This window comes from Tupaia chinensis, unplaced genomic scaffold (genome assembly GCF_000334495.1).
Source record: "Tupaia chinensis unplaced genomic scaffold, TupChi_1.0 Scaffold000121_1, whole genome shotgun sequence".
Classification (NCBI taxonomy): domain Eukaryota; kingdom Metazoa; phylum Chordata; class Mammalia; order Scandentia; family Tupaiidae; genus Tupaia; species Tupaia belangeri.
The window spans coordinates 830,657-852,438 of NW_006159588.1; the positions used below are offsets into that span (position 1 = coordinate 830,657).

Consider the following 21,782-nt stretch of genomic DNA (forward strand, 5'->3'; position numbering starts at 1 on the left):
GATCACGCCCTCTCGAACCAATCACTAAACTGATCATGTGCCTGGAACCCCTGCCCCATATTGTGCCTTTAAAAAGGCACATGGGGTGGGACCAGCAGATGGCATAATGGTTACAATGCTGGACTCCCACACAGTCAATCACAGTTTAAGTCCCAGACCCAGTGGCTTAAAACTCACACCAGGTGCATGTGTGTGCATGCCTAAAATCCCGAGAGGAGAATGGAGAAGGGATTGTGGTGTGGCCATCCTTTCTGTGCAGAGATTTCTAGCTTTCTGTCTGTCTCTCTGTGTCTTTCTGGAGAGCATGCATGCCCTATGAAGAAAACCTGTCCCCCCTCCCCCCCAAAAAAAGTAAAAGGACAGAAAAGATACACCTTGCAACTGATCAAAAGATATCAGCCATGGCCTTGACAGTGTCAGGCAGATGGCACCTGGGAGGTTAGGGGATAATTTCTCACTTTCTCTTTATCTCTCCTGCGAACACATACACCCTATAGCAAAAATCTCTTAAAAAGAAAAAAAAAAAAGATACATGGGCAATACCTCAGGTAGACCAGTTCATTTCAGCATGAGCTGCCATTCCCCTTTCTTTGTGCATTCCAATAAAGCTGTACTTCCTTTCATCATACCATGTGCCTACAGTTTGGTTTATAGTGTTTGGGCGAACAAACCTGATTTGAGTTCAGTAACATATAGTGTGCTTTTTAAATACACTGTTAATTACAACAGAGTATGGTAAATTACTGCACCCTTCGAGGTTGTTTTCTTCATAGGAAAACAGTCAAAAATCATTATTTCAGTATGTGAACAGTGACCACTTCCACGGAGTGACATAGAGCTAAAGATGACTTCATTTAGTATTTTATGCATTTCAGGCTTAAAAAATTTTGACCACAAACAGGGATCCCTTTATAACTAAAACAATAAGTCTCTAAAAATACCATCTAAAAATAAAGACAAAGTCTGATGTGATCTATATATTCAAATTCTAACCTCAAATAAGCAAGGCAATGTTCCAAAGCACAACTTAGCCTTGTCTCCTTTGGAGGTGTCCTGCACCTTGTATGTCTCAGACTGATAACCTGAACTCTGAGCTTGGCCTGTCATTTTCTCAGAAAGTCTCTGGGAGAAAGAGAAAGTGATTAAGGATGCACACATCTTGCTTGTTTGCTTCCCCAATGCAGTTGGGCTGTCACCTTCCAGAGGCACAGCAAGCTGAAGTTAAAAGACTGTCATGCTTTATCTACGCAGAATGTAGGTTGTGTTCCTGTTACAGGCCACGGCTTTGAGGTGGGTGTGGGGGAGTATTTCAAATCGGCCTATGGCAAAGAGCAAAGAAACAGTAATACTATCATTGACAGGAAAGGAGACTCAATAGTTCTAAGGCTATCACTAAGATAAATGGAGTTTTTAAATTAAATGGTGATTGCCCCTGTCAAATTGAGAAGCCTGAAAATGCACATACATTAACTGTTAGGCCTGCCAGGAAAAGGAATGATTTCACATTGCTTGTTCCTTCATTTTCTAATTATGAAAAAAGAATTCTTAGAGAAATGGTACCTAAGAAAAGTATTTCAGTTTCCTTTGCTATTTCCAAAAACACAGGAGCCACTGAGTTCCATCTTCGCTGTTGACCTGCCAACTAATCGGTAATGCTCACACTATTATACAAAAAGTACTTAGGAATTGCTTTGACAAATATAGGAAAAGGATAATACCAACAGGTAGTTATGTCTGCTTGGCATTTTCCTAGAGAAATGTAAAGCATGTATTGGCTATTGTACCGACTTTAGGCCTTTCACTGTGTACTTTAAAAAGGTAACAATGATATCTCAATTCTGTACAAAAAATAACACCAAGAAAACATGGTACTTGAAAGAGTACATAGGAATAATGTTTCATGACTCATAAGCTATGTCATTTTGTTGTGAGCTATGACTAATTTGAAATTTTATATCAATATACCACCATAAAAATTAAAATTTTGTGGGACCAGCAGTTGGCATAATGGCTATGTCACTATACTCCCATGTAGTTGACCATGATTGGAGTCCCAGACTTGTTGGCTTAAACTTACGCTGAGCGTGTGTACGTGCGTACGTGCCCAAGATCCCAAGAGGAGAATGGAGGCGAAGGGACAGTGGTGTGGCCACACACACCCCCCGTGGGGGGTGATTTCTCACTTTCTCTCGGTCTCTCTTTCTGGTGAGCACACGTGCCCTATACCAAAAACCTCTCCAAAAATTAAAATTTTGAACCGGACAAGGAGTTTGGTGGTTAGACTGGCTTTATTCCCCAGGGCTAATTGCAAGGTTTGAGCCCTGGACCCAGTGGCTTGAAAAACACACCCTGCCCACTATGCGCACATGCCCAAAATCCTGAGAGAAGTCACTGAGGCTAGATGAGTTTGTGTATATCACCTGCGGGATGTGTTCTGTGTGTGTGTATGTGTGTGTGTGTGTGTGTGTGCGTGCGCACGCATGCAAGTGTGCACACGTGTATGTCTCTGGCAAGTATGCACCCCCCAACAGCAATTATTTAATTTTAAAATGAAAAAAATAAATAATAAAATTTAAAGAAAAATAATCAGAAAATAATTTCATAATATCTAAAAATATACATTTTTGATATTTGGAAGATTATATTCTTTTTTTTTGAGAGATTTTCACTGTAGGGCGCGTGCGCTCGCCAGACAGACAGAGAGAGACATAGAGACAGAAAGCGAGAAATCACCCCCCAGGGGGGATGGTCACACCGCAATCCCTTCTCCTCCATTCTCCTCTCGGGATCTTGGGCACGCATGCACACGCGCCCGGCGTGGGTTTTAAGCCACCGGGTCCGGGACGCGAACCGCGTTCAACTACGTGGGAGTCCAGCGACATACCATTACGCTAACTGCTGGCTCCCAAGATTATCTTCTTTGTTAAAAATTATCTACACTACATAAATATCCTGACATTAAGAAACAGAAATGCTTATTACATCTCTGTAAAAATACAGAGATGTAAAATTATTTACATCTTTATTATTATTTATATCTCTATAAAAATAAATAAATAGAAAGATAAAATCACATTGGAAGATGGCTTTAATCTAGTCCTTCCCATGTGCCTCCTAAAACACCAAAAGAACAAATGACACAAATAACATCCTTGAAAGTTCTACATCTAAATCCTTCCAAATGTAAACCCCAGGAGAGGAATGACCTGTCCATCTCCTTTCCCCTGTCACCAAATACCAACCACAATGGTCAGCTGCTTTATAACTATTGAATAAAAGATGGATGACTGAAAGAAATGCTCTTTATTTCATAATGTTTCTCAAAACCTTTAAAATGATGACCCTAACTAATATAATGAAGAAGATTTTATTAAATATCAAATAGAAGCTTTGTGGTAGAAATCATTCTTAGTAGATCCCCATAATAGTAAAGAAAGCTGTTACTCCTCCACAGCCCCCAAAGCAACAGCTGTCAAAAGGCTGTATCGATACGAAAGCTAGGAAAAGACCACGGGAAAGACTTGTGGACTATGATTTGTTTTTGTGGGTTTTCCCCCCTCAAACTACAGTGGCTGACTTACTACATTTCACACCACTTAAGAGTTTTTAGAATTAAATATGGGTCAACAATCACTAAACACATCAACAAGTGACACTCATTGAAATAAATCACACCAAATGGCCAGCATATTATAAGCTGCTGTGACACTACCACTGCTTTCATAAATAAAAAATGAGAATTAAACTTTCAGAGTAAAATATTTCACCAGACTAGATTGCAAATTGTGACACAGTCAATTCATCATTGTAAAAATCAGACGAGGCTCAGTTGGCTCTGGTCAGAGAGCTCATTAGTCTATTAAAATTACGCCTTGGTCAGGATGTCATGATTCTTTTGCTAAAAATGTACGCTATTTGAGGGGGAAAAAAAAACACTATATGACATTTTTTTTTGTTTTGTCCAAAGCAAACAAATACTAAAAATTGATGACTTTTAAAACCAATGATAAGGAACAGATGGCTCTAAGGAATTTTTTAATTTTAATTAACTCTAAGCACTATACCTGTAATGAAAAGTGGCCAATGTGCTTGACAACTTTCTCTTTTATTTAAAGTAAAATATTTTGTTTCTAAGGAAATATGGAGTGTGTGTGTGTATATATATATATTTGGAGACAGTTTTCGCTATATGGCGCGTGCACTCGCCAGACAGACAGAGAGAGACAGAGAGACAGAAAGCGAGAAATCACCCCCCAGGGGGGATGGTCACGCCGCAATCCCTTCTCCTCCATTCTCCTCTCGGGATCTTGGGCACGCACGCACACGCGCCCTGCGTGAGTTTTAAGCCACCGGGTCGGGGACGCGAACTGCGGTCGATTACGTGGCAGTCCAGCGACATAGCCAGTATACTAACTGCTCGTTCCCAATATGGAGTATATTTTGTATTCCCAACAACAAAAATTTACAATTTAGAATTTTATCCTAAAGGCAATTTCTTTCAAAGTTTTTAGTGATAGGATTCTCTAACTTTAAAACTCAAACTAAAACTTAAAAGGATTCTTGGGGCCAATAGGTGGTGTGATGGTAAAGGCACTGGACTTCCACATGGCCAATTACAGTTCAAGTCCTGGACCTGGTGGCTAACTTTCTCTTGCTCTCGCTCCCTCGTGTGCGCTCTCGCTCTCTCGTGCGCGCGCGCACGCTCTCTCTCTCTCGTGAGCTCACATTCCCTATAGCAAATTTTAAAATTATAATAAATTAAATACTTTTTAAAAAAACTAAAAAGGATTCTGTGATGAATGTTTTCGTGTGTTTGAGAAATTTTGATGTGGTTATTACAGCCAATCCCCTTTCCTATGTGGCCACATATCCTGACATCAATTTCCCAGTGTAGACTATGTTTTCGGCTATGGCACACATTTATCTATCTTTTAATTTCCCTTTGAGAGGTTTCTGCTATAGGGCACGTGTGCTCACCAGAAAGAGAGACAAAGAGACAGAAAGGGAGAAATCACCCCCTAGAGGAATGGCCACACCTCACTCCCTTCTCCTCCACTGACCTCTCAGGATCTTGGACTCGTACGCACATGCGCCTGGCGTGAGTTTAAGCCACTGGATCTAAGACTCAAAGCACGCTCGACTACATGTGAGTACAACAACACAGACATTACGCCAACTGCTGGTCCCAACACACATTTATTTTAAGACAATACTGGAACATCCTTCTTGCTTTTCTTTTTGTAAAATGAATTAACTTCTATCAATTTTGTTTTCATTTCAATTTATTTCATTTTATTTTCTCTCAGAGGGAACATAAATGAGATTTGCTATCTTACTTAACTAATCTGAAATAAAAAATTAAAAGAGCCCATTTCTTCCAAAACAAGGCCAGGAGGTATTTTAAGAGACTATCCCCATACTGTTGAAGGTGACTTTGGAATACACACCAGTCTCTGAATTCCATCACTGTCCCAAAACACAGGAAAGGACTTTGCTCCAATACTCCCCTCTCAGCCAGTGAAAAAGAAAACAGTTGTCATCATCCCCTCCAGAGATTTAAGACTGAAAGATTTCAATATACCTGCACAAAGCTTATCATGAACCATTGCCTATATCCCAAGCTGTTCAAGCTTTTAAAGAGAATTAATTCCTTACTATCTTCCGCCCATTAAATCCATTGTTCTCCCTTTAAATCATTCCATAATATTAGATTATATGCTGATCTTGGAATGACCATGAAACCACACCCTTCCCTTTATTACAGATTTAGCCAACCACTGCTTAACAAAATTTCTTGGTATAGCTTTTGACCAAGGTAAGACTTAAAAAAAAAAAAAAGATATTTTGCTATAGAGCACGTGTACTTTTTGGAGAGACAGAGAGACAGAAAGTGAGAAATCATGGGAAATCATGGGGTGGGGGGCCCACACCACAATCCCTTTTCCTCCACTCTCCTCTTGGGATTTTGGTCCCTAACACACAGGAGTCCAGTCTGAGTTTTAAGCCTCCAGTTTATGACCAAAACCGCAGTCGGCCACGTGGGTCCAGCAACATAACCATTATGACATCTGCTGTTCTTACAATGTAAGACTACTAATTACTCCTTACCACTTGGGACCTTTTGTCTTTAAAACTATCCTACCTTGGCACACATTGTTCAGGGTAACTTGAATGCTGGATGTCTGGGAGACTGCCTTCATTTTGCCCTGAATAAATCCATCTTTGTTTATTTAATTCTGCCTCAGTCTTCTTTTCCTAGAATGATACTACCATATTTCAAAAGGAGTATGGAGCAATAATTATAATTGTATCACTGACTAACTGAAATCCAGAAAGAGTGATTCTTCACTGCCCCCTAATAAAAATACTAATGGAACATCACATATCTCCAGTCCCTAACAGCACTCTGTTAAATACCCACCTGACCAGGAGCAGTGGAATTTAAATAGCTTAGCATATTATGCTCCTAAGCCACACCCGGATGAACCACAAGGACCTTAAATTAAGTATGTTGTACACATACTTTCCTCCATTAAGCCCCCGGCCTTTCCAAGACTGATGAGCCTTGTACACAGCATAACCATGTATTAAGGGTTTACTTATGGATAGAAATGATTATGGAAATGAAATATCTAGACAAACATTGCTTCATTGAGCCACACAGATCATCCAAAAGCTGACATATTTCATTACAAAGTATCATGTATTAATAGCACTGTCAAAATCATCATAAAAGTCTTTACATATTGGAAAATTGTCAATCTCACAGTGACAAATACAGGTTTCCTAAAATTCTAGCTTTTATTTAGAAAGCTCAAATTCTATCAGGGGCATCAAATACCATGCCATTCATTTTATTAAAGATATCTGCCAAACACTCAAGTCAAAATACTGATTATTAGTCTCCAAAGTAAAAAAGTAAGAAAGGTGTTGCATGAAAAACATGTTGCTAGTACAGCTTGCAACTCAAACTGCACAAATGCTTTTCTTCAACACAACCACTGCATTTCAGTAGGTAGAAGTACTTTTTTGAAATACATGTTCAAGAGTTGAAGCTTACTATAATAATTTCACAACTTCATCAAGTTCCTTCCAAAGTAAAATGGTTGTTTTTACTTTTTTTTAATTTGTGAGTGGCAGTGGAGAATACAGTAACTACTAGTCCAATTTGGTGTCACAGTTTGATTTGTGGTGAGTTGCCAGTTTTTCAACAATGAGCTGAAGGAGACCTGTACAAGCTCCTGAGAACTGCTTGTTAAATTTTCAGGAATTTTGAGAGTTGGCTGACTACACATTGGTAGGTTAAAATCGAACATGCAAGAAAATATGCAAATGCCAAAAGTAGGACTTTTTAAACCAATTTTCCATATAGCTGTTTGTTAATTTCTTTTTCTTTCTTATGATAACAGTATGCATACATGAGAGAGATGGAGAAAAAAGAAAGCACCCTCAAGAGGGTCATCATGCTGTAATCCCCCTTCCCCAGCCCTCTAGCACCTCAGGATCTTGGGCGTCCACACATCAGGCATTTTTCAGGCCAAACCAAGGATCAGAATCTGCAGTAAGCCATGTGGCTTCCAGTACTGCATCCAGCATGGAACAGAGTGCACCGCCTAGGCTGAGCCTGTTTGTTCGATATTTACCAGCACATCATTAGCTCTACCAGCTGTGACATCTGCGTATTAGTATAAGGGGTCAGCAGATCACACTTAGAGAATCACGGCTCCATTCCAAACACCGATTTCTCCTCAGAAGCTAAGTGACTTGGCCAAGATACCACAGCCTGGACACTTCTGACTGCTGACTCCTGAGCTTTGAGAAAAGCCCAGTGCCTCCCAAGAGGTTATGTATTTATTTCCTTCACAAGAAGATGGTGAGAAAAGCCAGAAATAGATGAGAAGAGTCCTTGTGGCCACAGTCATTTCCAACATACTAAACTGAAGGCTCTTCGCTTCACCATGTAATGCAACAGGTTGACACTGGGCAAAACCATCCTGAACAAGACAGCTTTTCAACATGTAATAGCCATGGCCACATACAGGACTGTTATTTTGGGGCTCCTGTTTTAGAGAATAGCTGCCTATGTATCTTATGATTTATAGCAACCACTGCAGCAAAAGTTGGTGAAATCATGAATGCATACGGAAAAAAGTTCTTCTATGCCCCACTCCCATGGAGATGACAGAACACTCCTGTTTAATGAGACTTCATTCAAAAGAAAGCGCCTGTGGTCTAAAGACTGCCTGAAGGCTATTTTAGATAAGTATTTACAAGTCTTTGAAGAATAAGAGGGAAAAACCACGTAATAAAGTAATACCTAATATTCCTAACCTTCATTAAATACAAACTCTTAGCTAGACTTTTACTTGTTCATTTTATTCTTGCAACCACCCGAGTTTACAGATGAGATTTAAAGGAGTTAATCTGCATGGTCAAGGTTGCCCAAGTGGTCTTAACCCAGAGCCAGCACACTCAGTATCAAGTTAACAATGGCTTTTTTTTTTTTTTTGAAGAGAGATTTTTGTTATAGGGTGAGTACACTCACCAGAGAGACAAAGAGAAAGAGAAAGACAGTGAGAAATCACCCCCGAAAGGGGATGTCCCCATCACAATCCCTTCTCCTTCATTCTCCTCTCAGGATTTTGGGCATGCACACACACGCCTGACCCGAGTTTAAAGCTACCAGGTCCAAGACTTGAACTTGAACCACAGTTGTCTCTGTGGGAGTCCAGTGACGTAACCATTACATCACCTGCTGGTTCCAACAGAAGCTTCTTATAATGATGTGATCTACAAGGTGACACAGAAGAATGCAGAAAACCTTTGATACTGAGATCAAAATGTCCACTCCATGACTGGCTAAAAATGTGTTGGAACCAATACCTAACTATGAACTCATGAGAGATGATGACATCACTGAATCGCAGGACTACACCTTAAGCATAACACCAAGATTTACGTTAACTACAATAGAATCATGAAAAAGTTCTCACTTGATTAAAAAAAAAAAAAAAGGAAAAAAGCATTTCACAATTTTTTTTACTGATTTTTAAAACACTTTGAAAGAACTAAAAACATCTAACTTAGACTAAAATATAAAACAGAGAAAAGTGACTGCAATTCCTAAGCCCACATTTCTCAACAAAATAAAGAATAATGAATCCATTGTTTTACAGTAATGATTACCTTCTCAAAACTATAACCCTGCCACATTCAATCACTGTTGACCAACCAAAACCCTCTGGCTGTTTAGAAGCATCTAATGGCTAGCTCAGTTTGGCATGCGTTTGTTGGTACTGACCCAGCTAGTGTTGCAGTTGAAAAGGGCGACCCCATTTCTGGAATCCTAACCTCAGCTCACTCATTCAATTAAAAGATAGGTCAGTAATCACTTCTTGCACAGACAAGTTCAGAAAAAAATGGGCTATTCAGCAATACAGGCTAAAATAAAATAAATAAGATTATTCTCTAACAATACTCTTAATCATGAATTATCAGAAGTTCTACTTATCTATCCAATAAGTTTTAAAATTAGTCCTCAGGAAAAATGAGTTCAAAACTGAAAATTTAAAAGCTCCAATCAATTTCTTTTTGCCTCAAAGTTTTTCCTCTCTACCGATAAAGAAAAATCCATAGTAACAAGATAACATTTCATGCATTTACACATTTTCTCCTATACACATCTACAGCCTTCAGAAAGTATATTATTTGTAGTTGTGCCCATCTGACATTTTCCATTTTACTCAAAAGATTTTATGGTTTGGTATTACAGCAATATACAAATTTGACAGCTTGCAATAGGATCTAGTCCCTGTAGCAAATCATTCTGACAGTTAAGTACTATACAGCTACTAATGTACTTTTTTTTTAACACTATACTTATTTAAAACCTTATAAAGTTAGAGACATGTATATGTTAAAATCCTGAAAAAGGTTACCTTAATGATATTATAAAATTTCATATTGGAGTTATTAAATAATAAGACATCACACGCCAAACCACATATACACATCTACAGCCTTCAGAAAGTATATTATTTGTAGTTGTGCCCATCTGACATTTTCCATTTTACTCAAAAGATTTTATGGTTTGGTATTACAGCAATATACAAATTTGACAGCTTGCAATAGGATCTAGTCCCTGTAGCAAATCATTCTGACAGTTAAGTACTATACAGCTACTAATGTACTTTTTTTTTTAACACTATACTTATTTAAAACCTTATAAAGTTAGAGACATGTATATGTTAAAATCCTGAAAAAGGTTACCTTAATGATATTATAAAATTTCATATTGGAGTTATTAAATAATAAGACATCACACGCCAAACCACAATCGTGTCAAATGTGGTATCTCTTATTCCTCCTTCAGGATTGTTCGCTAGTTAAAAGAAAATTTTTCCTCAACTATGTTTACACAATAAATTTGATCATCGTTGTCAATGTTTATTATTTTCTTTGAATCTCTGTTTGTCTTCAAAAATACTTAAAACGCGTGAGTAAATCAGTACATGGGTTAATGTGGAACATAATGGCTTTTTTGGATTGCCTTTACGACACTACTTCTTTTCCTTGTAGCATGATGAAAGATAATCAATGTGTCTTTACATTTCCTGAGATGCATTAACAGAGGCCCTGTCACACACGACCCTGATTCCTTTAGAAAGAAAGCGATGGTGCTCACTACCATTGTTGTCACATTAACTAAATGGGACTCTGCGTGATCTTACAGCACACAAGGCAGACCCCATCTCCATCTCTCAGTAATTCTGTTTTTAGTATTCAGTGCATCTGATAACAATGAAACCGTTAGAAAGAGAACATGTGCCTTCTGCTAAGAAATAGGAAGGCTGATTGTATTTTTCCCTCTTGATTCAACTCTTCAGATGGAATACCACAGTGAAACCACTCTATTTTCAGAATTGATGTACCTTTCAAAACTATAATCTTTGGCTTTCAGGTTCACTATTATTTGCCTTCAGGTACAAATTTTAAAGTGTATAGAGGCTTCTAAGCAGAATAGTACGGTCTCAGCTAGATACTGAAAAGCTTGTAGCTCAGTCATCACTGCAGTGTAAATTCCTTTTCAAAATAATGTTCTTCACTCAGAGAACACTTGTGCCTGCTCTTGGTTCACTTGTCAAATACAAATCAGAGGTCATCGAATGCCTGGGGGCAGCTTCAGCTATTCCAAAATTCATTTCTCCCTCTATTTAGTTGGAAAAATAGGATTTCAAATGTAAAAATCCTAGGGATGTATACAGACAAAGTGAAAGCCGGGAGCTAAGCCATTGTGAGGATGGACGTGCTTGTGATCACTGAACTGATGCCAAGTGTTCTATGTGAAAACAGCAATCGAAATAGTCTGGGTTGGTACATGCAATTTAATATTTCAATATTCTTACAAGGCCTATGTGAAAACTTCATGTCCAAACAGGAAGGATGTTTAGAACCAGTGGTTGGATTTAAGATCCACTACAGCTTAACAAGATTTCTCAGAAGCCACAAATCCACTTTTCTGTTTTATTTACTATTCCACAAATCTTTAAAGAATTTTATCGATAAGAAGAAACTGACATATACCATAAACATTCATGTTGAGTATGTAACAAATACCAGAAGCCAAAGAGTTTTTTTTATTCTCTTTGTTGGCTTTTTGAAATGTCCTTTTCTTAAATTTTATAGTCAAACCAAAAGATTTTCATAGTGATCTCCTTCTTGACCATATTGTCTCCTTTCTATGTGATCAGACAATATAACATCACTTCTCTCTAAAGTCTCACTCTTAATTCTTGTTCCTGGTCATTTTTATGTAATTTTCTTTTCAATTATAAAAACAAAAACAAGTTGGGAGCCAGCAGGTGGTATGGTAGTTAAGACACTGGATCTTTCATAGCTGACTGTACAGGTGAAGTCCCAAAACCCAGTAGCTTGAAAAGTATGCCAGGTATGTGTGCAAGTGTATGTGTCCCAAATCTCTTCAAGAGGAAAACGGAGGAGAAGGGACTGAAGCAGCCATTCCCCTGGCAGGGTAATGTCTCACTATCTCTCTCTCTATTTCTCTCGGGCAAGCACACATGCCCTATAGTAAAACTGTAAAAAACAAAAGCAACTTACTGTAACTTAATGTGTTTTCTACTTCTTTTTTTCCATATTTTTAATCTTTCCACAATTTTGTTACTTCTCCAGATATTCACTTATGACTATGACCGATTATTAACATTAAGTGAAAATAAGACAAAAGGAAAGAAAAGGAAACAATTCTGAATAAATTCTAAAACATATACTATACAAGGGTAATTTTTTTCCATTTTTCTTCAAGCACACAAATCACCTGTGACTTCCAATAACCTTTTAACTGGTTATTCCTGAGCACACCACTGTAGGGAGAAGGAAAGGTCCTCGGTGTCCTCCTCATTCCTTCTTCTGCGAGGTGCCAACATTCTAGTACCTTCTGGGTAAAGAGAAAAGGTGTGGCAGGACACAGGGATGGTAGTATAGGATAGGACTTGCCACAAGGATAACTTTTCTCATATGGAAAAGTCATTCAGAAGCAGAGGAATTCAGTCTAAATGGGCAGGTAAGAAAAATACTCTGTAATCTAAATGTGCATTAAAAACTAGAAGAGTGTGGGAATGGAGAAGGGATTGCGGTGTGACCATCCCCTCTGGGGGGTGATTTCTTGCTTTCTGTCTCTATGTCTCTCTCTGTCTGTCTGGCGAGTGCACGCGCCCTATAGCGAAAATCTCTCAAAAAAACAAACAAACAAACAAACAAAAAAACTAGAAGAGTGTTTAAGGTGACTGAGAAAATTATTTTTTGCTGGGACCATGCAGTTAACACAAGCTGAGTATGCAAGAACTGCCCCTCATGCCTAAAGAGCAAGGACTCAGCTGAGGAGAACTGTTTGCAAGGTCAACAGTTTTTCGAGTTCTGATCCTCCACTGTGTTGCTATACTACCCTGCACTCAATTTCTCTGCCATGGGCTTTATTGCCGTACCCCGATACCCCATAAAGACACCCCCAGCCTTACTATAACTTTTATAATAATCCTGAAAAAAATGCGGATTCACTAAGGCAGCAGCTGCGTAAGGTGGCAGCAGCTGCGAACGGGAGTTACTCCCATTAGACTCGCCCCACCCTATTGGAAAATGTCAATAAAGAATGCTACATTCACTTCTCCTACTGGGGATTATATAGACAAGCATTAGAAAGGTTTAGGTTAAAGCTACTAACTGGTGAAACTATCTCAGTAGCCGGGAGGGGCTCAGGGACTCATCCACGAGGTACCGTTACCCCAAAAACCATACACCACCCTTACTCTCAAGACAAGGGAAGATTGTCGTTCCCCAAGCCACAGCCATTGTATAGAGCAGCATGTAGAGGGTCCCAAGTACACAGTAACCTTTAGGTCAGTCATTGAGCTGCTCATAAGACCACATTCCTTTCCCATGTAGACATTAGACTCACCCTCTTAGCTGTGAATTACCCCAGAGATAACATAGGTATTCCACTTTAGTATATACTAACCTTGTCTTTACTAAACCAGACAGGATTTATTTCTAGGCCCTTGTAATTGCTGCCACCCAAGCCTGAGGCTAAAGTTCTCAAAAGCTGACCTGGGGCTCAAGTTCTCAAGCCAATCTGGGACTAAAGTAATCAAGCTGGTCTGGGACTGAGATTATTAAGATTCCTGGGAGCCCTCTCATCCAAAGATCCTCCCCGGTAATCAAGATCTAAGAAGAGAATGCACCCAAAAAATGGACTTCCTCGTTCTAAGAATTATGACTGCTTATACCTAAACAAAACAGACGTCATGTTTTATAATTATTGTTCCTATACTTTGAATGCTTTACCTTTTGGAGTAAAATTTTTCACTTACTTCCCCTCACCCTCTCCTGTAAAACTCCTTCTATAATAAATACGCATGACTCCTGGCCATCAGGGCTGCAGTCCTGAGTATACTCTGGCTGTAGCTGGCTGAGAACATGCTAAGGGGCATTGAGGTCTTGGCCTGACTTTGTTCACCCGTGTCGCCTTCCTGTGCACCTACCCCGGCTGGAGCACGACTTCCGGCAATTTTTCCTATTGTTTATGACCAAGCTTAGCCCATTTAAGTAACTTTCAGATATTTCTCTCCTATAAAAAAATGGCTGTGCTGGGACCAGCAGATGGAATAAAGGCTACTTGCTGGACTACCTCATGGTCAGCTGTGTTTTGAAGCCCGGATCTGGCGGGTTGAGACTCACACCAGGTGCGTGTGCATGAGTGAACAAAATCCAGAGAGGAAAATGGAGGAGAGGGGATTGTAGTGTGGTCATCCCCCTTGGTGGATGATTTCTCACTTTCTGTCTCTCTGTCTCTCCAGCAAGCACATGCACCCTATAGCAAAAATCTCTCTCAAAATAAAAGATGACTGCTTAATAAACTGGTGTTTTGGATAGCAACATGTAACATCTTTTACCTGGGGCAGCCAAGTACTGAGATAATTACTGTGTACATAATGAAATATTGTTAAGGAAAAGAATGAACAGGGACTAGCAGTTAGTGTAATGGCTATGTAGCTTAACTCCCATGTAGCGTGGTTCAAGTCCCAGACCCTGTGGCTTAAACTCACACCACGTGCATGTGCATGCGTGCCCAAGATCCCGAGAGGAGAATTGAGTAGAAGGGATTGTGGTGTGGCCATCCCCCCTGGGGGGTGATTTCTCGCTTTCAGTCTCTCTGTCTCTCTCTGTCTTTTCTGGCGAGCACACATGCCCTATAGCAAAAACCTCTCCAAAAAAAAAAAAGAAAGAAAAAGAAAAAGGAAAAAGAAAAGAATGAACAAAAAGGCAAATGAATTAATAAAATATTTAAAACTATCCACCAAAATAAATTAGAGTATCTTGACAATAACCCTGGTGTCATCATACTTGTCCTTTTACAATGAATAAAAGTCACAACTGGATAGAGGAGCTAAGTGCCTTTATAAAGCACATACAATTTAAGGATCAACATGACCCACTAAAGAGCACTGAAAGGGTTATTTTCCACTTGCTATCTCTTTTTTGAAAAACTGGTCATTACATCTAAGAGGGAAAATCTGCTCAGGTAAACAAATCCATTCTCCCATCCTCCACAAAATTCACTCTACACTTAAAAAAGCTCTAGGTTGAAACTCTGAATAAATAAAAGACGAATAACAGCATTACCAAAATATTCAAACATCTTTGCATAAGTCCCAGTAGGTCATATTCCAGAAAGACTGCTAATAATAATGAGTATTAAAAAAAATAAATAAACAGCTTTCTTACTTCAGAAAACATTTTAAACTCATGTTTGTCCATAGTTATTCTTTAAACCTCTTGCAGTTACTAGATGTTACTGGTGTTCTGTATTACTTATACAGAAAAACACTAACTTGCCCCAAGGGAAAATAGCTCTTTTTCTATGTCTAAATGAAAAACCAAACTGAAAAACTGCCCGTTGAAACTGAGTACTTTGAATGTATCACAAGCAGTACTTTCAATGCACTACTGCCATTCCTTGGGCTACAACACTCCAGCATGCAAAGTGCGCACACATACACACACACACACACACACACACACACACACACACACACAAAACAAGGGAAAAGGAGGGTTAAGGGCAATGTGATCAGAAACTGATGCAGCAGCACCATCTAGTGGGAAGTGGAGAGTCAGTCACCCTTACTGCTTCGGGGACAAAGAACTTACCCACTCAGTCTTCAAGCCCCCAAAGATCCCAAGATCAGAATGCATACCAGCAAGATGAGGCAGCCACAGGTTTTCGCAGACTCTCTGAAGTACTGCTATATTTTATGACCTAACTGCATGCCCCTCTATTGTGCCAACGAGTAAAGTAAAGCTTTGCGGCAAACATAGGTGTGTGTTCATTCATATTTACATTTATTACCTTTACTTTTATAGGAAAAATTGTGAAAAGGCACAAGCCATCTATTATTCCCAGATCAAACCCTGCCATACGCAATCATTTTCAGTAAGAGGCACGAATAATACATAATGCTTTGCTGCCTTTTGTTAATTTCATAAATATGTACTGAGTGGCTACTACTTGTATATTATGTCACATATGTACGCATATCACACATATCACACAGTTTTAATCTTCAGTGAAGCATGATTGGCATTCTGTTTGGATGCTCAATTTCTATAAGAGTAGTCAGAGTTAATTTCATAAATATGTACTGAGTGGCTACTACTTGTATATTATGTCACATATGTACGCATATCACACATATCACACAGTTTTAATCTTCAGTGAAGCATGATTGGCATTCTGTTTGGATGCTCAATTTCTATAAGAGTAGGCAGAGTTAAAATACTAAATCGAATTATATAACTAATAATTATTCAGCAGCCAATATGCATATATTATAAAGTATTATTTATTAAAAAATAAGAAATTCAAATAATTTGCCAAAAAATTTTCTATAATTTAAAAAAATACATTTAAGAATTTTTAATTTTGTTAGCCTTCAATTCTTTTTTTTCAACCAAGATATTCTCCATATAAAAATGACAAAAGTTAAAATTTTCTCTTTATGTATATTGCTTCTCTGTAGAGCAGCAAGTTCACAAAGGAGGTGATTTTGTCTCCTGGCAGATATTTGGCAATGTCTGTCTGGTCAGAATACCAGAATCCTACAATGTGCATGACCAACCTCCCAGAACAAAGAATAACCTGGTCTATAATATCAATAGTGCCAAGGCTTAGAAATCCCAACCTAGACCAGAAGATGCTACAAGACAGAAACCATGTTTTGATTTAAAAAAAAAAAAAAAAAGGCACGTTGTTTTAGAAGATGGTAACACTTGTTTGGAGAAATAAGTTGACTCTGACAACTTAATTTTTTCCCCATCTTTATGAATAGGAAAGTGGGGAAAGCCTAGTGTCCTAAAAAGAATGCTTTCAATTTCAGGAAAGATTGAAATTGACACAAGCAGATACATACATATGTTTGTGTGTGTGTGTATATTTTTTTTTCTTGTTTTTACTAAAGAGGGACTATAAGAAATTGCCTGAACTTACTTCAACTAGGATATAGTAGCACACAAAACCACTGCTCTGGTTTCTTGTTGGCCAGATACATATTAGATTAGCATTTAAACATGAAAAGAATGCTAGTGGCTGGGCCAGTATGTGGCATGGTGGTTAAGGCAATGAACAACCACATGGCCCACTGTGGTTTGAGTTCTGGACCTGTTGACTGGCTCGCTCGCTCTCGCTTGCTCTCTCCCTTTCCCCTTCTCTCTCTCCCCACCTCGCTGCCCTTCCCTCACCTCTGGCGAATTACAAAATCACAATAATAAATAAATGAAATTTAAAATAAAGAAATTTTAAAAATAAAAGAATGCTAATGTCAGGGTCAGCCAGGTAGTGTGTGGTGGTTTAAGCAGCTGGATCTCATGTGGCAAATTACATGGTCTGAGTCCTGCACTCGGGATCTTGAGAAACATACTGGGCACATGTGTGTGCATGCCTAACATTCCAAGAGGAGAATGGAGGAAAAGGGACTGCAGCCCAGCAAACCCATCAGGGGGATGATTTCACCCATTCCCTCTCTCTGTTTTTTCTCTTATAAGAGTACATGCCCTAAAGCAAAACTAAAAAGAAAAAAAAAATGCTAAAGTCAGGAAAGTAAAGAACAAATAGAGGATGATCCTACATCCTACTTCCTGCAGAGTACACTCCACCCCATGCACAAGTGCTCATTTGTAAATTTTGTTATTGAAAGCTTGACAACTCTGAGTCTAATCACCACAGAACACTGGAAGTCAGGTATAGATGTTGCAATGAAATAGACTCACTAAGGTGATGGTTCTTTCTTGGGGATTCTTGATGAAAAAGTCAACTAGATTGTTGTCATTACTCTCTGTCTGTCTGTCTGTCTGTCTCTCAGAGCACATGTGCCCTAAGGCAAAAATGTCTAAAAATTAATAAATGACTTAAGGGGAAATAGAGAAAAATAAAGGTTTGCTATAGGGCGCATATGCTTGCCAGAAAGACAGAGAGAGCAGAGAGACAGAAAGTGAGAAATCATCTCCCGGGGGATGGCCACGCCGTCATCCCTTCTCCTCCATTCTCCTATCGGCATCTTGGGCACACATGCACATACGTCCAGTGTGAGTTTAAGCCACTGGGTCCAGGACTCAAACCTCAGTTGACTACATGGGAGTGTAGTAACACAGCCATTATGTCAACAGCTGGTCCCAAGTTTTTACTCATATTATCAGACTAAAATAACCAGTGGGAGCATTTTGATGAATATCATTCTAAAAATATTTTCATGTATACAAAATACACTAAAAAATAGACCTAGCAGCAGGAGGACACTCAAGACACTGGTGTGTAGCAAGCTGAGGTCTCACAGAAACCCAAATTTGATTCCCAATCCACCCCAAAAGCCAGGTGAAGTAGCACACTTCTACAGTTTCAGGTTTTCAGGAGGTTGAGGCAGGAAAATAACAACAGGGAGATCCTGTCTTACAAAAATACACACAAAAAACACCACATGCACACACAAAGGAAAAAAAAACACAAAACTACACAAAACACCACCTGCATGTGCACACACACACATACACAAAGTTAAAAAATAGGAAAATATCTGATCGATAGCATGCTTTCTCCACACAAATATGTCACATCCTCTGCACACATATGTGGGTATAATTGTGTCTTTTCATTTGCATAGGCTTTAAGTGATCTTAAATTGGGTCAAGACATATTCTTATTTAACATTTTTTATTTATCATTATTACTATTTTTTTAATTTGCTACAGGACACATGCACTCACCAGAGAGACACAGAGAGAGAGAGAGAAAGAGAGAAAGAGAAAGAGCACGACCAGGTCAGAGACTCAAACCATGGTCATCCACCAAACACATGGGAGTCCAGTTCCTTAAACACCACACTAACTGCTAATGCCAAGACATAGTCTTTTAAAGGTAACAATCATGCAAGAATGGAAAATATCCCATAAGGAATATGGGATGAAGGACAGTGCTTCCTACTGTGAAGAACACAGTAAGCTTCACTGTCCAGATACGATCATCAGATATGTAGCTCTAACACCTAGCATGGTACTGAAATAACCCATTCTGTACTTCCCTACTGTTTTCTCAAAAGTTCTTTAAGACTGGTATGGGTTTCAATTTTTACAAATACAAATTATTTTTATAATCAGAAAAAAATGAAACTGTTAAACATTTGTTAATATTTGCCACACTATACATTTAAGTCTTTAGTGTGGTTAACTTGATATTTTCTTGGATATCCTTCCTGTCTTTAGTCTTAATTCTTCCAAATATATTGTTTGGTTTTTTGGGGATGTTTTTCTGTTACTTAGGGGTTTTTCATGCTTCTTTATTTTTGTGATCAGGATATCAGATTCTAAGCTTTCCTATGGAACTCTAGGAGCTGAAGAATCAGATATTCTTCTTACCTCTTCTGCTAGTCACTGTAACCTTTAGAAGGCCATTTAAAGGGTCCATTCATTTCTATTTTAGTACACAAAACTTTGACTACTACAACTGGAGTATCCTAGGTCCTCTGTTCAAATCAGCCAAGAGCAATCATTAGTCCCATGTAAGAGTCACATATTCTCTAGTGAAATTCATAAGAAAGCTGTAGTGGGAAACATGGCATTCACTGTCACTTCTCTGAGACCAAGAGACAGTAGACTAAATTCTGAGTTCCTAAGAAACAGAATCAAAGACAGGAAACCCAGTTCCACCTTGGTCAAGAGTTGTATGAAAACAAGTCAATGGTCAGGAAGAGAAAGCAATAGTAACTGTGGCCAAAATGTCCAGTGGGAAGATCTTAAGATAAAAAGGCGTGAAGAAAACTCTAGAGTAGTACATCTACTGTAAGACATGTTCCACTATGTTAGGGTCATGCAGTTTAACTTTAAGAAAAGTTCTCATAGGCATTATAAAGGCCTAACCTAATGATCTAGCTGCTCACAGCTGAACAGAACTACAAAATTGCTTCAGTTTTAAACACATAAAAGGCCTTTCTTTTCAATAAAAAAAAAATACTCTTTACAGGAAAAACAGTGAGACAATTATTATGAAAGTTTCTGAATAAGTCAGAAGTTAATCAGCCAGTGTATTGGCATATTAAGTGACTTGTACCTAAATCACGAGTGAGAAAAATCCCTCGGTAATAATGAATGCTTCAGTATTTCTTTGTAAGTCTTTTCTTGGTGAAGAGATGAGGAAATTAGATTAGATACATCTTGGTAAGTCAAGATCAGCCAAAGAGAAGAGACAAAAAAAAAAAAAAAACAACTAAACAATTTAAATAGAATTGGAAGGCTCAAGTTCATTCCTGAGAAATCTCACAAGATATACCATAGTTTGAAAGTTCACATTAATCCAAGAAATGTATTTATCGTCTTCTTCATTTCAGTCAGAATTTGAGGGAAGTTATAAGTCCATTTACATTTAAACAAGCAAAGATTCTTTAAGAAATAAATTTAGGCTAAAGGAAAGTAAGTGTAGAATAATACAATGAAACTGGGAGAAAATATATCATAGGAATGTGTGTATCACTAAAAAAAAAATTCAGAACTAGAAATTAACACTAATTTATGAGGTAAAAAAGAAGCATTGGCACTCACCAATTTTAACCTCTGTAAAGGTATTTTGCCTACATCTATTTCTGTCCTTTCTGGGACATTAGTGAATCGAACTTCTGGGACCGCGACGGCACACATGACATGGGCCCACCTACAGGAAAGGAGACATTAAACATAAACAAAAGATCCCTAAACTCACACACCTTCGTACTTCAACCTGGTGATCATAGTTCTCACAGATGAGAAACATAGATGAGGAAGAAAGTCAAAATCCTAAATTCATCTCAAACAGGTTCTGAATTTTAAACTTTTTAGCCGATACCTGAATAGACCCAGTACAACACCTGCCCAAACTGAATAAAGACCCAGGTAAGGAACAAGGACTCAATCCTATTAATGTACATATGTTTTTCTAAACTCGATCTGTCAAATGCCGACATGCAGTTTCCTATTTCATTTGATGTCAAAGTAGGTGCATGCTTAGCGTACCGAGACTAATCAATTTGTCGAAAGATTAGTTCAATTAATAAAACATATAATCTGGATTTAGCATATAATCTTTTCATATAACATAAATATCATGAAATAAACTAGTTCAAGTAGCAAAAGTTTTCTAAAAGAATTAAAACTGATTAATTCCTTAATAAAATTGTTTCTCACTGCAATCCTACTATAATAGAAGGAAACTAGACACAGAGAAATGACATATACCTTTTCTCCGGTTTCCTTTTTAAAGCCTAGTATTTCCTTTCACATTCTGAATTCCTTCAGAAGTAATGACAACTTCCTCACTAACACTATTAAGTGTCTCCTAAGTGTTATATCCGAAAATAAAGATTCAAGAGATTTGAAGAGATCTAGAAAGAATTACCAAATCTATCAACCTGTTTTTAAGCCAAAGCATATTTATTTCACTCAAATAACATCAGACTCATCCTGTCTTTCAAGACCACAGGAAGAATGCCCCCGGGGCATTCTTCCATATCTAAATAAATATTATCGTCCTATGAGAAAAACTATTTCTTTTTATTTTAGCCCAAGGTAGGACGACAACTTCTTATCACCTTTTTTTTCTACAGGAGTCATCTAAATCATTTCACAGTCTGTATGGCCTATGTAATATCCAGGAACTAGTAAAGACTTTAGCATAGTGCCAATCATGTTCACTA

At 38.3% G+C, this 21,782-nt stretch overlaps 1 protein-coding gene across 3 annotated transcripts in view; it reads right to left on the reverse strand.

Annotated features, from left to right (window-relative positions):
* Positions 1–21,782, reverse strand: part of KDM4C (lysine demethylase 4C) — a 452,171-nt gene that overhangs the window by 146,771 nt on the left and 283,618 nt on the right. For all 3 annotated transcript variants that reach the window (XM_014586260.2, XM_027770291.1, XM_006144466.3), the window contains one exon: positions 20,656–20,764. In XM_014586260.2, coding sequence (XP_014441746.1) covers positions 20,656–20,764 — 109 coding nt within the window. The remainder of the gene's footprint in view (positions 1–20,655; positions 20,765–21,782) is intronic.